General features: G+C 30.7%; 1 protein-coding gene across 1 annotated transcript in view; it reads left to right on the plus strand.

Moving 5' to 3' along the window:
* Smp_157690 (putative von Willebrand factor type A domain-containing protein) overlaps positions 1–17,222 on the plus strand; it is a gene marked incomplete at both ends in the record, with an annotated part of 123,574 nt that overhangs the window by 18,961 nt on the left and 87,391 nt on the right. Inside the window, 9 exons of the mRNA XM_018789482.1 lie at positions 248–376; positions 3,360–3,659; positions 5,362–5,634; positions 6,787–6,921; positions 9,925–10,062; positions 12,358–12,483; positions 13,696–13,839; positions 15,422–15,556; positions 16,008–16,221. Of these exons, the coding sequence (XP_018654921.1) occupies positions 248–376; positions 3,360–3,659; positions 5,362–5,634; positions 6,787–6,921; positions 9,925–10,062; positions 12,358–12,483; positions 13,696–13,839; positions 15,422–15,556; positions 16,008–16,221 (1,594 nt within the window). The remainder of the gene's footprint in view (positions 1–247; positions 377–3,359; positions 3,660–5,361; positions 5,635–6,786; positions 6,922–9,924; positions 10,063–12,357; positions 12,484–13,695; positions 13,840–15,421; positions 15,557–16,007; positions 16,222–17,222) is intronic.

Here is a 17,222-nt window from a genome sequence, read left to right on the forward strand (position 1 = left end):
GCTACTTGGCCACTGACATCACTAACGATTTAGACCAATTGTCACTCCATACTCTGGCTTCTGAAGTTTGGTGATAGCTATGAACTTATATAACCTATAGACTGCATCTGGGTTTACTGATTGAACCTCGAACAGTTTAGTTAACCAGTAATAAAGAGTTTTATTTTAAACAGTAAAAATATTTTCAACTCACTGTTGTGTTCTATCAATACTTGATTATATTTCATCGTTTTATTGCTTATAATAGCATGTCCAGAACCGGTTTATGAAGTGGAATGTGATTCAGCGTCACGTGAACTAGTGCATAAAAAAACAGATTATGTCAGTATTGCTTGCAGTTGTCAAGCAAGAATATATAAACGAAGAACAAAAGTTTGTAAGTTAATATTTGAAGTTGAAGTAATTCTTACTTTCTTTTCTAAGTACCATTAGTTGTCTAAAAATGAATCATTCAAGAAAGTAGAAGAAAAAGAATCATTTCATTACCAACCAAATTTAAGATAATTTTATGACTTACCAATACATTTTAAGAACATCAAAACATTGAAAAGGTTTCTAACGGCTTTAATGAAATGATCATAATTTAAACTGCTTTTTACAACAAACTAATATTCACTAGGTTACGGTGAACATTTACATTAGGTTGGCCATGACTTCCCATTCAAACTAATGGAATTCATAACATAGTTACTTTACTACCAGAAAATGAATAAATATTTAACACTTACTTGAATACAATAAATTTATTGTTATACCACTTAGCAATATGATTTATCATGAATTGATTGAGTAAATAAGAAACGTGGAATATCAGTTGAGTGATCTAATGTTGAAATGTTCACCGTGGAACCTGAATATCCTAAGTTCCGACCACGGTTAAATCATGGGCGTTCAATATTGTAGAGCCCCAGTAAACACTGGTTTTGAATAGTTGTTCACCTGGTCAGAATTTTATATTACACAACCATAAAAGAAAACACTGTTCATTGTATTTTTGTTTTTTCTTATTTCAAAAAGTTTGCCCACAGTATACCACTTTGATTTCATCTCATTGTTCACCAATAACAAACATGGAGACAAACACCTATAAAACTCATTTTCAAGAAGGATGTAAATGTAAAGAGAGTATTACAGTTAAGACAAGGCGTTGTGGTAAGTGTGTGTATATATGTCATTGTTGTTATTGAACCATTCATTTCATTTGATGTTGTCCTCATAATTTTTAAGTTAACTCTTTCAGTTGACACTACTTCATTAAATAACATTTGGTAAATAAGTATAATTAGATTTGGATAGTGTAATAAGAAGAGGAAGATTGTTAGAACTATGTGATGTATTAGTGCAATATGTTTCGAGCAATTTGATCACTTATATACTTGTTAAAAACATTTGAACATAAAAAATTAAAAGGTCAACCAGACAAATAGGATGGTAGAGGAAATACCCTAGTTTGTAAACTAAGATTGTTCCTTCTTATGTATGTTGTAACATGTATCAAATTGGTTGCAAAAACAAATGGAATCGAATGACTTAGTAAGAGTGAATGATAAACATTCATCGTCCTCTATCTCTGAACAAATAGTTGCAACAGGTCATAAGAGTGATCTTAATATACCTTTTATAGTTTTGTACAAAAGTGTCCAAGTGCACATACTAAGGTTAACGAAAATTGAAAGCTTCTTGATGTATTCAAAAGTAGTTTGTTGTCACCCTTAACCCAACCCTAGTAACATTCGTTTATTATCTAGTGTGGTGGTTTTCATTCTGTTTTTTACACAAGTTTTTATTATCTTCGTTTCGTCTTACCTTCAATTTGTCTGGCTGACCTTTTAATTTTTCATGTTCGAATGTTTTAGCAGATATATTTGTGATCAGATTGTTCGAAGCATACTGTGCTAATATATCACATAGTTCTCATAATCTTCGTCTTTTTATTACACTATCCAAATTTATCAAAGAGATTGATAGTTTTAAATATGCTTCGTGTAAACTATATTACCATTAATTGAAGTCCAACTTGCACTCCCACGTAGTGTCTTCGTTAGTGAGTGATCTTTTACCACATGAGTTAAAGCACGTGGCAGGATGGAGATCGCGCTAATCCCTGACTCCATCTTAATTATGAATTAATGGAAAAGGAGATCATATTTGTGACGTACATGCGAAGTTGCGAGGAAGACAGAATTTTCTTTTGGTTGCTTTTCAGATTATTTCTAGGTACAGTCATTAGGTCTGGCAGGGGTGGCCCAGAGCATGAACCATAAACTGTGCCATAGCTAGTATGCAGTGATTGACACCATACTTCTTTGTTGCATGAGTGTGCATGAGAATATCGTCCATGACGACTTGTTTGCAAATTGATTTGAGGACTTGGTATTCATCCAGTGTTAGAAGCCACTCCAACCAATGTAGGTGAACTGTAGTGAATCCATCTGCTTGTATGTATAAAATAGACTGTTAGTGTATCTGCCTGTTTTCGTACGGTCGAATCGAAATATTCCATTCCGTTCGTTAACTATTTATTTACAAAGGCTCTTTTCCCTGCACCTTGATAAGTTAATCGGTTTTCTTCGTTGTTGGGACAAGGCAATAACAATAACACCATGTATCATAGTCTGTTTTGGGGTTAACACAAACTGAGTCACTTATGTATTGTGCTCTTAATTTGTTAATCAATCAGTCATATGATGTTTATCAATTAATTATTTTTTTTTATTATTTGATCTATGGAGAATCATTCTTGTTCACTGAAGTGCATTATATGTTTAAATAATACTGATTAGATAGTGTTTAAAATAAAATAATTTTAGTCTGTGTTAAGAAATGGATAAAGGAGAATTTAATGTCTTGGACCGTTGGTTGATGAAACTGATCTTTCTCGCTCAGTATTTTTATTCATACAGCTACCTGATCTAAATGATCTTTTATCATTGTAAACTCTGGAGTCGGATTAACCAGTAAAAGTTATTCAATTAAATGCTTTATTTACCTCCCATTAATGTCTATGGTTTTTTAAGTGAAAATCTGAAGGAATTTTAGATCGCGTAATAAATTATAGTCCTTAAGATAGTGTTTTGATGTATTGAAATGTCCATGACTAAGAGGACTGTACGGTAATTAGCCTGCAGAATTTCAGACAAGAAAAAGTGGCTAACGACGCTAAATAAAAGAGACTGCCAACAATCGGTAATGCGAAAAAGCTAAAATGATATGAGCAGAAGACTGCTACTCACCAGGCGATTAGCTATTACCAATAGAGCATGGAACTTCTGATCAGCTAATAGCTCGATCTACCATCCCCTGCTTGGAGACATACAGTCTACCCCATTATATATATTTTTTCGATTTTTAATTATCAGCTTGTCCAAAGGATCGTGTTAGCGAGAAAAAATGTGATATATCAAACAACAAATTAATTTCTGTTCGAATTCACTATGAATTATTGGATGATGATTGTTTACCTCAAAAAGATATTATTGAAGAGCCAGTTAGTTGTGATGAACATATGAAAATGGAAATAAGACGAAACAATGGGAGGGAAATTCGACAACTGCTTTGTCATCGACCCACTGGACGTGCACAACTTATTACTCATGTATGGATACCTAAAAATTGTAAATGCGTACGAGTGAAACAAGTTATTCGGGAAGGCTTATGTAGTAAGTTTGTATCTATTTTCATTTTAGTTTAAGTCATCAGATAAACTAATCCTTTTTATATTCTGATAAAGTGACTGTGTATTATAGATCGATGTGTCTGTATACAAAGTTGCTTGTTTGATCAAATTATAGTCAACGGTTATTGTTGTAACTGGTTGAGAAATACATCCATACACTGTTGAAATACTCTATCATTCTTGTTTAAAACTAATCCCTTAGACTTATTCGTAGATTTGTCATTCATTTTGAAGGTATATTTTAGTGTAGTGAAAGCTTCTTGTGAACAGTGATTCATTTATTCTTGAAAAACTGTGCATATAAATTCACATATATGCACATTAATTCGACATAGATGAGAAATCATTGATTTATTTCAAGATCAGATTTTATTTACAATATCTACATTTAACCGGGTTTAGTACTCGTATATCATTATAAGTGGCACTGTGATCATAAAACATTAGATAATTTTTGATAATCAAAATCTCTGCGAGCTATTCTTTCCAATCTAAAGCGTTCGTAAAAGAATCAGCTAATAGATCACTAAAAAAAGTAAAAGAAGTGTACTTCTGGAGCAATTTATTTCTGTTTCCAAGGGCATTTGACATTCATCTTTAATATTAACAAAATTCACAAACTATTTTTTTAAATACTGCTCTAGATTGCCCCAAACCACATACTTTAATGCATTGTGATGATAAATTAAATGCATGGATTCGTAAATTTATCACGTATAGATTGGATAAAGAGAATCTATTATGTCAAAGATATGTAACTTATAAATCTGAAACAACATGTAAGTTATTTTATTTTAAAAATTATTTTTTAAATGTTTACTATCTGTTTAATAATAATGATTGGTTAGAATATAAAGGGTTATTAATAAAGTGGGAGGTCTGTAATCATGGAAATATGATGTTCATTAGTTAAGAGGGAATCGATAATGAAATTTAATTGGAGTTAAATGAAAAAAATATCAGAAGGAGGGTTTTGTGGAGATTTTAGTAATTTTATGGTCGAAACCATGAGTCAATTGAAGCTAGATCACCAAAGAAAACTTGGGTTCGAATCTCGCAAGGCGGGATCGTGGATGCGCACTGCTGAGGAGTCCCACACTGGGACCAAATGGCAGTTCAGTGCTTCGAGGTTTTCCATGGTGGTCTAGCTTCAATTGAGTCATTTCGGTTATTTACAAAATATGAATGACAAGCTTTGAATTATATTAGTAAATATTTTCAAAAAACTTATCATTATTTATATCCTCACAATCAGACGAGATTAACCTACTGATTTATTTGTAAGTAGAATATTTAGTTAAATCAAAATAATAATTTTAAAAAATCAAAAAATAGGCCTAATCATATTAATGTCATGTTAATTTGGCCAAGATGATTCTTTGTGAATCATTTCTGTGTGTATTTGTGTAAATGATGGTGGAATAAAGAATTGCTTTAAATTATGCCAAGAACTGTCAGAAATCCGAATTTCCACTTATCGGGATATCATAAATATATTATTGTTTTCTGATCTAATGATCAATTATCTTTTTTATACCTCAGCGTATGGTATTTATTCGTTTTTCAGTGCAATACTGATCTAAAAAACGATTCGTCTGGGAATTAGATATAATTTCACCTTTAAATGTTTTACTTCTTACATAATCGAAACAATTGATCTTTTGCTCAAAACTTTTATTCTATAGATTGTCCCCCGCCTATTGCAAAATGGATGCCATGTAATATGCAACATGGTACTCGACAATTAATTTTAGAATTTTATAAACGAAGCCACTGTCATTGTATAAGACAAAAACAGATATTAACAAAACCATGTGGATGTGCGTTAAAACCATCAAGGATAAGACAGAAATGTGATCCTATTCAAGGAATTTTACAAACGATAGTACAAAAATATGAATGGAATGATAAATCAAATGATTGTGTTAAAGTGGATCAAGTTAAAACGATACCAGTTGGTGAGTTCAGAAATCGATTAGTATATTTTTCTTCTGAAGTAACTTTTCTCAATCCAAACTAATATTTGCTTGAAAAAATATTAAAAAACAAGAATAATAGAGTAGTCATTTTTGTCTTACTTCTAGACTGGTCAGTAGTGTACATCTAAAAACTTACGAGATCGAATTCATCAATTTCGAATGTAAAAGTGATTACAATGTCAGTGATTCCCTGGTTTTTCAATTGATACCGGATTATCCTAAAATTTATTTTCCAATAGAACAAAATTTGAGCAGAAACACATCGATATATATTTTGCCATATTCATTATATGAATAAGTTCAACTATACTGTATACCAAAATTAGCTTGACATATAAAAATTTTTTAATTAGTTTACATTATGTAGCTTGATGAGGGGTTAGTTATTTTTATAAGTTCATTTTTCCAAATTTATGCCTGGTACCTATTAACTTCCAATCTAATATTAACTTGCGAAATCATAGGGTCAATTTCTAATTTTACAAGACATTGTTGTCATAACTCTACATTTGTTCATCTGACCCTCAGTGCATATATTAGGCCAATCTACGGCCAGTGAAGACTTTTGGGACTACCAAATAAAGGTGAACTAATTAGTATATGAACAACTCCATTGATTACATGATCTATGTTGTAATAACGATCTCTGAACCGGTAACTTATAATTAAGTAATTCCAAGCTGAGATGAGTGGAATCATTTCCGAAATGGCTAGAGAGATCATAATGGCTACTATTGCACGATCAACATCATCCTTCAGTAACATCACTTGTATGTGGTGAGCAATTATAGACAAAATATTGACAAACTTAAGATGATAATAATAGTAATAAAACTACATGAAAAAATATTCCAGCAATGTGATTACAGATTTTCTGCTCTCTGTTCGCAAATGAGAGAAATCGTCAGTGAAATGAATTGTACTTCCTTTCAAAGTTAAGAGCATTTTAATCGAACTTACTGAAAAAGCATCAAAATTAATAGTAAATTGATGATAGTAGAATGAGCAAGAGTTGCAAAAAGGTATAAACGGAACCATTTCTGTATATTTTGAATTCAGTAATAATAACTGCGCATTACATAAAATATTTATGAATTTTCTGATCAGTATTATATCATCTTTAAACCTTAGTTTGTCGACCTCGAGTACGTATCACACGTGGAAAATGTACAAATGGAAAATTAGTAGAAACCGTCATTGAAAATATTCCAGATGCAAGCAACTGTACTTGCATTCAAAAGAAAAGAACATACAATCGTGATTGTCGTAAGTTTCTTTGCCTGTAATCAGAAATGATTTATTTTTATATGGCATGTATAGCATTTCATATTTGGTTTTCTATTTGTCTACCAACTTGAAAGTATCTTGAGAAATACTTGAATTCTACATGATTTTTATAAAAATGTGTATAGGTTGTCCAACACAATTTATTCAAATTGGAAATTGCAGTGAGATTCATTCTTATTGGAAAGAACTAATATTAGAACGAAAATGGAATGATCATGAACAGAAGTGCGTCATTGTAAGAACTATGAAAAACAAACATTTTTGTTATTGTCCACCAAAAAAAGTAAATATAGAATGTAACAACGGCGTTGTGATTCGAACAGTAAGTTGTAACCGCTTTTTTAAAAAAATTACGAAGTTATCCAACTATTTAAATTTTGATGCTTAGAAAATATGCTCTGGTTTACTACAGTCACAGAACTCGATGTTAGCACATGTTAATGTAGAATCATTTCACAATTTTCAACTCAATAGTCAATTTGTTTAGTATCATAATGATACGTGTTTGACAGTATGGTGTATGCTATTTTTTGAGAACAAATTTAAACGGATTAACTAATAAATTGGACAAGATCTTTTGAAAATCAACCTGTTCAATAGGTAACTAGATAGTTCCATTTTACATTCTAGGGTGATATATGACAATGTGTACATGAGGACGTTAGGACTGAAACAAACACCCTTCATTGAATTTGAGATTAGTTTTCTTAACTGGTTGATACAAACTGTTGAATCGTTCAGAATCAAACAACACTAAACCTTTCGTTTGTTCTTGATTTGAACTTCATATTAATGTTCATTGAGACGTACGTATAATTTGCAATACATTGCCTTTGTTTCTTACAGAGGTTACATTATATTAGACAATGGAATTTTTAATTTAGTGATTAGTATCCACAACTTTCATTAAATCGCTATAATGTGCAACAAATATGCGACGACACTAATTATATCTGTATCACTCATGAAACCGAAATTTACTAAAATGTATCATCATTCTTATAAATCATGTCTATTTAGCTTAATTAATTCTAATGTATCTTAAACACAATGTTTTCTGTAGGAAGTTTCTTTTAAATTGAATAAACTGACATCAGTATGTCAGCAATTTGTTAGACAGTTCCGATACAAACCAGTGTGTAAAGAAACTGATGGATTAAGAAAATCAAAACAATATCAAGCGCTATTTTACAGACATCTTCAAACTAGATGTGATCGTTCCACTTGTACAAAAAGTTTAGAAACTTATGCAAATGAATATAATCCAAACACTTGTAAATGTGGTTGGAGATTGGTCAATAAGAAAAGGTGTACATGTTGTGGTAAGTTATAAAAATTAAATTAAAGAGAAACAAATACTGATTCTAAATAAATAATATATTTGTAGTATCCCAATGAGTAGAAAAATTAGATTTTCTGACGTTTCGTGACCCAGTATAAGCCACTTCTTCAGAGAATAAATAACCAAATTAACATTAATCCAAGTTTAAATAGTACAACGGACAACACGAATATTAGGCGATCAATCAAAAACAGGTCTGTTTATGGGGAGAGAGTTAATCTTGAGAAAGGATTTATGTTAACCAGCTAGTAGTAATTATCTTATGATAAACAAAATATTTATGGTCGTCTGAATCTGAAAAAAGCATGAACAACAACTGGAGTACAGTAATGTTATTACATTGTATTGCCTGAATTCTATTTCTATCCTTATAAATATATAAATAAGGTAGTATGAGGGTAAATCTAGAGGGGTATGCGACAAGAATTACTGGCAATCGGAAGATTATTAGTACGAGTCGGGTAGCAAGTAGAAAATTTATAGAATTAATATAGAATGTCAGCAGCTGAAGCAAACCCATGTGATGTAATAAATCTATATTATTTTACTAACAATTTTGTTCCTACTTCATTCACTTTCATAAACTAAACTGATTGTTTGAAATAAGAATATTTCATTCAGAATATGTTTTGAATAAGTTCTTTAGGAATCCATTAACCTGTGTTATATACATGATGACATATAGTAGTAAAGTATTTGTGCAAATTGAGAAATGTACAATTGATTATTTCACTTTAATAAAATCATTAACATGAACATAAAAATATTTAAGCACTCTCGGTATTTCATAGGTAGAATTGCTGAATGTGTCGTTCAGTTGAAGCTTGTAGATTTTCAACTTAAAATCAAGATCTGTTTTATTGATCCGAAATTATTGTAGTGTTATACATAGCTTATTTTAGCTTTCGTACAGGCCAGTTTGTTCATTCTGCTTGAGTCACATTTTGACTTTGTTAATCATTCGCCTATCAACCTTGATTGCTTTTATATGAGCGTATATGTGTGCACTTACACTATTCGTCACATGTCTGTAAATCATCGTGTGACTATAAATATCTATTCATGCTTGGCTTAATTGAGTTGGTTCACTCCCCTTCTCCATCACACGTCATTTCGTTTCGCTCTCTTCGCTCCGTTTCTTTGATCGTTTGTCTGGATCAATAAGTGCATAGAATACATGTATTCGAAATCCATTCTCGCATTCTACTTGTTTAATTCTGTTGTTCACCAACGCGATTTAGGTCGACGTTTATATACGAGGGTAGCTGGGATGGATATTTCGATAACAATCATTTACACAATCCATATGAAGTCAAATTAGGGGCCACAAAATTATCGTCCTCTGTAATTAAGACTTTAAATTAAACTTACAATTGAACAACTAAACAGAAGAAGCTTGAAATCTGTTATTTAAAATTAAATCATGATCTCACATCATTTACAGTACTATTGCTAATGGAGAATAAATGAATTCATGGTTATATGCTAATTTAAACGAACTAAGATTTTCATAAGATGAATATGGATGTACGATGAAATTGCTTTGTGGTACATTATGTAAGGAAAAAATTTTATTTGGTCATCTCACAGATTTTCTTATGAACAGATTAAATTAAATTTTTATTTCATATATCCTACAGGTTGTCCAAAACCCCACTTATCGTATTTATGTGAAAATGATCGTTTATTAATTGTCGGTATCACATATTATACGACTAAACAACATCGATGTGGTCATGAATGCATGAGACGTGTACGAACGATTAAACATAGTATAAGTGAGTCTCCGTTATTTATCAAGTTACATAAGAAATCGTTTAGTTTAAATACAAGTGTTTAAACAATTATCTTAAGTAAGGATTCTATGAGTTGTGCATAGGTCGATTTAAAAAGGAAATACTTCAGAAGGCGTAAGAACTGAGGCTAGGCCAGTCAATCATTTATCAAAAACCATACGTCTGGAAGTAAAAATAGTGGTTAACTTATTCAACAACTTAATTTATCCATTAAGTAATCTAATGGTATTCGATCTGTATACGAGTATTGACTTAGTAAAGTAAGAGTAATAGAGCTTTTTTAAGATGAAGTAAATCTATTGAATCTTACATGCAGTTTTGTACGTGAAATTCAGGAAATAAAATGGTTTAATTTGATAGTGTTAAATGCTGCTTATGATTGTACATGTCTGATCTATATAGGAGAGAAACTAGTGAAAGAGTTAAAGGTGTTATAAACCACATGGACTTATAATAGTGACTAATGATAACAAAAAACAGTCATCCGAAATCGTATCGACGTAAACAGTGGTATTGATTCAGAAGACAATGAAAATTTGAAAGTTATAAAAACGTGTACAAGTAGAATAGTACGGGCTAAGATATCTTCTAAAAGAATAAGTAATACAGAAAGGTTGAGAGTAACTAGAACAAAATAAGTAAAAACATTGAAGGGTAAATACATGACCACCCTGGATGAAAATGTAGAATTTAGTAAAGAAATACTGTTTAAAAATTTTGATTATAACAATAACTACTGAACTACAAAATTTGGAACTGAGATAGTGAATAGTTACAGATTTTTCAGAACGTTTTGTCAGATATTATTATGGAGACCTCATTCTCATGGTGGAAGTTTGAAAACCGAAGTTATCCTAATGTTTTCTCTTCAGTTTTCGACTTGTATTTGTTAATAAATCTAAACACCATTGTTAACAGATATTGATCTTAATGGTAACCACGATAATTTTATTTCCATTGAACCAATTAGTGATTCTTCACATCAATATTTTCGGTCTCTAAATGATCATAAGTTTCTAGGTCCCTGTTTCTGATGTACATTCCATGGATGGATGGCAATCAGCATTAAATGTAAAGTGGAGCTTTTTGATGTTTCTACTGTACAAATCAACATTAGTAACTGCAAAACTTTACAGAATTATATAAATTCACAACCATGTATTCCTTTTATCATTCCAAATCAAAATCAGTTACAGAAAAATGACTACAAAGAAGCAAGTACCGGTGCTTTATTAAAGATCTATCAGCGTTCAGTGACAACTAAGTAAATAATAATAGAGAATATCAATGTAGTCTACTTAGTAGTTGTTTGTGCTCTAATAGATTAGCACAGAGAGAGGTTGATACACGATACAAAGTTAACTAGAGCTTAATGATTCTAAACTGTCTTTTTAAAAGAATGAGACATCAAATACCTCAACACTGATTTAATTGAGCTTAGAATTGGATGAAAGTACGAGCTTAACTTCTTTCGGTAAGCCATTTTTACTACTCACAAGTACTATAAATTTATTTACACAAATTGTGATGCTTCATTTTTAAAAAAATAATATTTAGGCTGTGAGAATTATTCTTCTCCACAAGCATATTGGAGTCAATGTGATAATAGGACTTGTCAACAATCTTTTATTGCTTCAGTATACGAAGTTAAAAATTGTCGATGTCTATTAACTTCAAAAGTCATAGATAAACGTCCATGCTGTAAGCGGTTATGTTTAATTTGAATTTTCATTCATTAATTTATTGTACAAAATGATTACTGTTAAATTTTTCTTCACTGTTCTGAATATGATTTGAAAACTTATATGATAATAACTGTAGAACAATGAAAGAGTGCTTTTATACTAACTATAAATGCACAACTAACCAGAGTATAGCCTTTTTACTTAGTAACTTACTAATTGAGTGGTTAATAAATATTATAGGCATATTGGAAAATGAAGTGATGTAATTTATGTATTAACTAAATAATCAAGATCCGAATGTGATGTGCTAAACGGAAGACAGTACTGAAGTTATTAGTTGCAACAATTCATCAGTAACCGGGTTGTCTTCATTATTTGAACATCAATAAAGTTATCAGTAACTGGATAAAGAAAACATAATCGATCTTAGTCGACTGACAACAGGCTATTTAACATGTCAGTCTGTACAAACTATTTAAAAATGTATTTGTTACAGTAATCTGGAAAACTATCTACTAGAAAGACGTGTCGTTTATGTTTTTACCATTTTAATTTCATCATTGATTACAGATTATTTCTTCTCTTTTTATAGGCTGTTTAAAGGAAGAGGAAAAACAAACATTCTGTAGAAATGGACAATTAGAGATTTATACACACAAAATGATTTTGGAAAATGTGAAGTGTGTAAAATCTACCAATAAACAAACAGTCCCAATTAGTGAGTTAAACTTTTAGCAATCGGTTGAACCATACATTTCTCAGTGCAAAGACCATTCAAAAAACAACTAAAATCTTCGTTTGTAGAAAACATCAATTCCGACATAGGTCACGACGTTTTATATACCATTACTTTCTTAAAGATTGTGGAAATGAGATATTTAGACTTAGTACCGGAATTACAAATGCTTGGTAACTAGGTTAAATCCACTTGTCGATCCGTGATTATATTTATCTGTTGTATACTATTTTTAGTTTCAAAAGTATTTTTAAATATACTGATCCATCAAACTTGATTAACCACTCCATGGTTAACTAGTAAGCACATTTTAAAGATATACTTATGAAACGCTCGGTCAATCAGACATAGGCTAAAAGGTATCAGCACTTTATTGGCCAGGATTTGGAAAGTGACCCAGCATTGGTTGAAAATGTGCCTGTCATTTCTAAGGGAAAATGATGTATATTTTTCAGTGTGTATGGATTCTTGATTTGAATTTGTTTAATGAATATTTCTACTCAACCTAGGTTTGTTTATTCGAGCAGCTAGGTTGGACCTGTGTATGAGAACCTCATATGTCAGTAGCAGACTCGAACACCGTACAAAATAACAATTTATGAAACGGCTGTTCCATGCTGTTCGTATCTAGTCCAACTTATAAATTATCCTTTGATAACTTACATAATCAGTCAATTGCCTGTAAATGTATTGATCGGTTTGCCTTTAAAATTCAATTGTACGTCGGGAAAGAATAGTTGTAAAGCATATCTAATTCAAATATATATATTCGTCACCGCGGTTATATCACTAATTCCTGTAGTTATATTTTGTACTTTCGTGAAATCTAGGATGCGTCATATTGAAAAAGTCTATTTTCCAATGTTATTGGGGTTAGTGATAAACTGTTTTAAGAATATTACGACACATTCCATTTAAAGTAAGTAATCTCTTAGTCTTGTATTCACTGAATTGAGGTAGTGTAAAACGCAAAATATAATCAAAATTGAATGGTCTCCATATCAAGCAACACAGAGGAATAATCTGTTAGAGAAGTAGCTTGGAACAAGAAAAGCATTTGCCCACTATTTCTGCAACTATTTGTCCGTCATTATTATTTTGTCAATATTACCTCCAATGAACAGTAGTCTATTCATATAATTGTGATGCATTAGAGAACTAGTAGTTTATTTAAAACTTTTCTGGTTACTATAGCTTGCTCAAAGGCAGTTAAAATCAAATATGGTGAATGTAGACCACAAACATGTCGACGACCTCTATTTTTGATCACATCAGTGGTTGATCCGGATAATTGTAAATGTAAAATACAACAAACTATAAAAGAAGAACGGGAATGCTGTAAGCTGACTAATTTTTTGCATATTTTTATATTATTTTATCATTACTAAATATTTATCTGTTTATGAAACTCAAAACATAATAAGTTAACTAGAGCAGTGTAAAACAAACTTTAATTATTTTTGTCTCTAGCACTTATGAGTATGAAGTCTGATTGAATGATTGTTCTTGAAACTTATAACTGCTTAAATTATTTAATCAGTATAAAATCTAGCTAAAGCCAGAGATATTCAGGACTAGATGTATTCAAGGCCTTTCTTACTAGGTGAAATCAAATGAAGAAATACTCGGAGTATCGATACAGGTAACAGTTTTGAAACAGTCACATATTATAGATATAGAACAAATGATAAGAAGACTTCGTTGTGTGAAAATGAGCACCACAGTTTAGTTATCAAACCATTATTCGATGAACAATAGTAATTGATAATACTTTTTATTTATATGAGTAAAACATCGAGCATTTTTGTTGTGTACTGAACTGTTTAACTATTTTGTCCTTTGTACTGAAACCCATAGCCTGACGACGCATAAAAAGAACACAAGACTAGTGATTTGGAATTATTTGACGCCGGAATTCAGTCAAAATGATATATGGATACACCACTTTTTATATGATTCAGTGTTAAATAAACCGTCTAGTATTTAGCATAGACTAATCGATAACTTAGTGTATAGAGACATATACAATATCATACAATTAATTATCAATAGCCAATAGATAGAAATGATTGACCAAGTCATATAATTACTCTTCAAAATATAATTAAATGGTACTGGTAACTAGGTAGAATCAATTTCATCTGTCATTTACACTTCATTCAATTAAGTCTAAGTTATGCATATCTATTTTCCTTGAGAAATACTTTTGATTTATATTGTTTCTTGTATTCATGATAGATATATGTAGTTAAAAGAGACTGATGTCATACAATAATGATAGAAGGCTTTATTCATATCACTGTTTAATCGATTTATTTTATATTCAGAAGGGGTTTTTTGTGAAGATTTCAGTATTTTCATAGTTCAAAGCTGAGGAGTCCCACAATAGGACGAAACGGCCGTCCAGTGCTTCCAGGTTTTCCTTGATGGTCTAGCTTCAATTGACTGTTACTTTATACTGTTAATTAGATTGCATTAGGTATTACTTCTAAAATATTTAACCAATATTTCAAGTTTCACAAGAAAAATGAAGCACATATTGTTTTATGTAATGATCATTAAAGTATCAGAAAACATTTTCAACTTTCATAATAATCAGAATACTTTATAATATATGATAATATAAAATGGTCGGTGCTCAACATCGTGAACTGACTAAACTTGGATATAATGCTTAAAAAATATCAACTCACTAATTAAATACAATTATGTTTGTTATGAGGTATGGATAATCTAAGGTATATATGTAGTGAAATAGTAGGTATACATGGCTCAGATTAGGGCGAAATTATTATCCAAGATACCTTGATGATTCGCTAGCTTATTTCAATCTGTGACATGTTGATGAAATACAACTTTAGTCAAAATACGATGGTTTGTTTGATATTTTCTTCTTTGTTTTCTTTTAAAAATAACTAAGGTTGTCTTGGTAAATCACATGAAAAAAGAGAATTTTGTGTTGGAAATTGTATAATAGTTGTGAATAAAGTATCTAAATTTGATAAAGTTAATGAACGTTGTGTGAAAGAGAATTTTATTCGTCGTAAATGTCCCAGTAAGTGATTTCACTGATTAATTTGTACGTATTATTTTTTGAGCCGTTACTAATCGATTAGTATTGATTCTTTTGGACTTTACAATTTAAGATGTCACTTTTGATAATTACTCTGAAGTGAAAATATTACTTTGAAGCAATCGCAAATAGGCATCTATGTGAAGTTGAACCTTATGACAAAAGAGCTGTTTGGTTAATAATAATCAATGATGAAAACTATCTTCAAAATGAACTTTCTAAAGAAACCTTCAATTCCAATAGATCGAATCTGTTTTTACATTAAATTCTTCTTACTATTTGTCTATTTGGTTATCAATTAAGGTACTAAGTAGATCCTAATGGTAAACCACAAGTTGTTGGAAATTAGAGTTCTTTATATATTTTTGTTATATACATAAGGGATATATTTGAGTGAAGTCTAAATCAATGGTCTATTTTTTCTTTTGACTAGAATGTCCAAAACCTCATATACTTGAAGGTACTTGTGATAGTGCCGGTACATGTCTCAAAACAAATCGTCATATCAGTTATACTATCAAAAATTGTCAATGTCAACGTGTAGAGCAAATTCGTCATGAACGGTGTTGTTGTCCAGCATCAAAACAATTAGGCGGCAAATGTGTTGAAGATAAAGGAATCATTGAGAATAAAAATATTTACTACCGGTTAGTTTAAAATAAATTTTTTTAGCATTTTATTTTCCAATCATAGTAGATTTGTATATCTACAGAAATAGTCAATGTTTACACAATATGATGAGGCGTATGTAGGTTTAATTTCATCCTTATCAATTGTGTATTAGAAAAAGAAATCTTCAAGTTAACTTTAAAAATAGACTAGTTTTGTGTTTACTAACCCAATGAAACTATGTAGAAAATTAGCCGTTAAAAGGTGTTTTCATTAAAATACATAGAGAATATTAAAACAAGTAATTTGAAATCAGTCAAATTTATCAAATAATAAGGAAAATTATGTACAAACATAGGAACAAAATTAAAGAAGTAAACAATGCGATATTTAAGGTCAACAAGAACTAATCAACATCGAGGTATACAGGACAAGCTGTGAACCACATGTGGAGAAATTCGAACACTTCACTTCTACCCGAAGTTTGTGCTGATGATGTCGTTCAGAGGAACGATGAAAGCCCCATGATCAAACCATCCAGTTCAGAGGACAAAACACCATTGTAAATCATCCATCTAAGCTACAAGTACTCTCCACCATCTTAAAACATGTAAATCTGAAAGTGAGCAAAATATTTCTAGAGTACAACATTTAATTGATATTGACATTAATAAACGTTTGAAATAAGTCGTTTTTATGACTTTAAAAGTAAAATGAAGTTATTTTAGAATGATCATTATTATTATTATTATCGAAACATTGAATTTGAAAATTGAAAATTTGTTTAAAAATTCCGCAATGAAAAACGATTAAAGCGAATATTTAACTGAACAAGTTTAGAATTTCTGTTTATTAGAGATTTTTTATCTTAATCGTTTAAGAAATAGTTTTCTTTTTCTTACGTAAGATAGGAAAAGTTGAAAAGAGAGGAAGATTAAAACTAACAAAAGAGAGCAATGAATAAACTTGTTGTGTATAAAATCAACTAATAAACGATATTACACTACAAGCTGTTCTTAAAGTCCAGTGCTAGTTTTAG

This window comes from Schistosoma mansoni, chromosome W (assembly GCF_000237925.1).
Source record: "Schistosoma mansoni strain Puerto Rico chromosome W, complete genome".
Classification (NCBI taxonomy): Eukaryota; Metazoa; Platyhelminthes; class Trematoda; order Strigeidida; family Schistosomatidae; genus Schistosoma; species Schistosoma mansoni.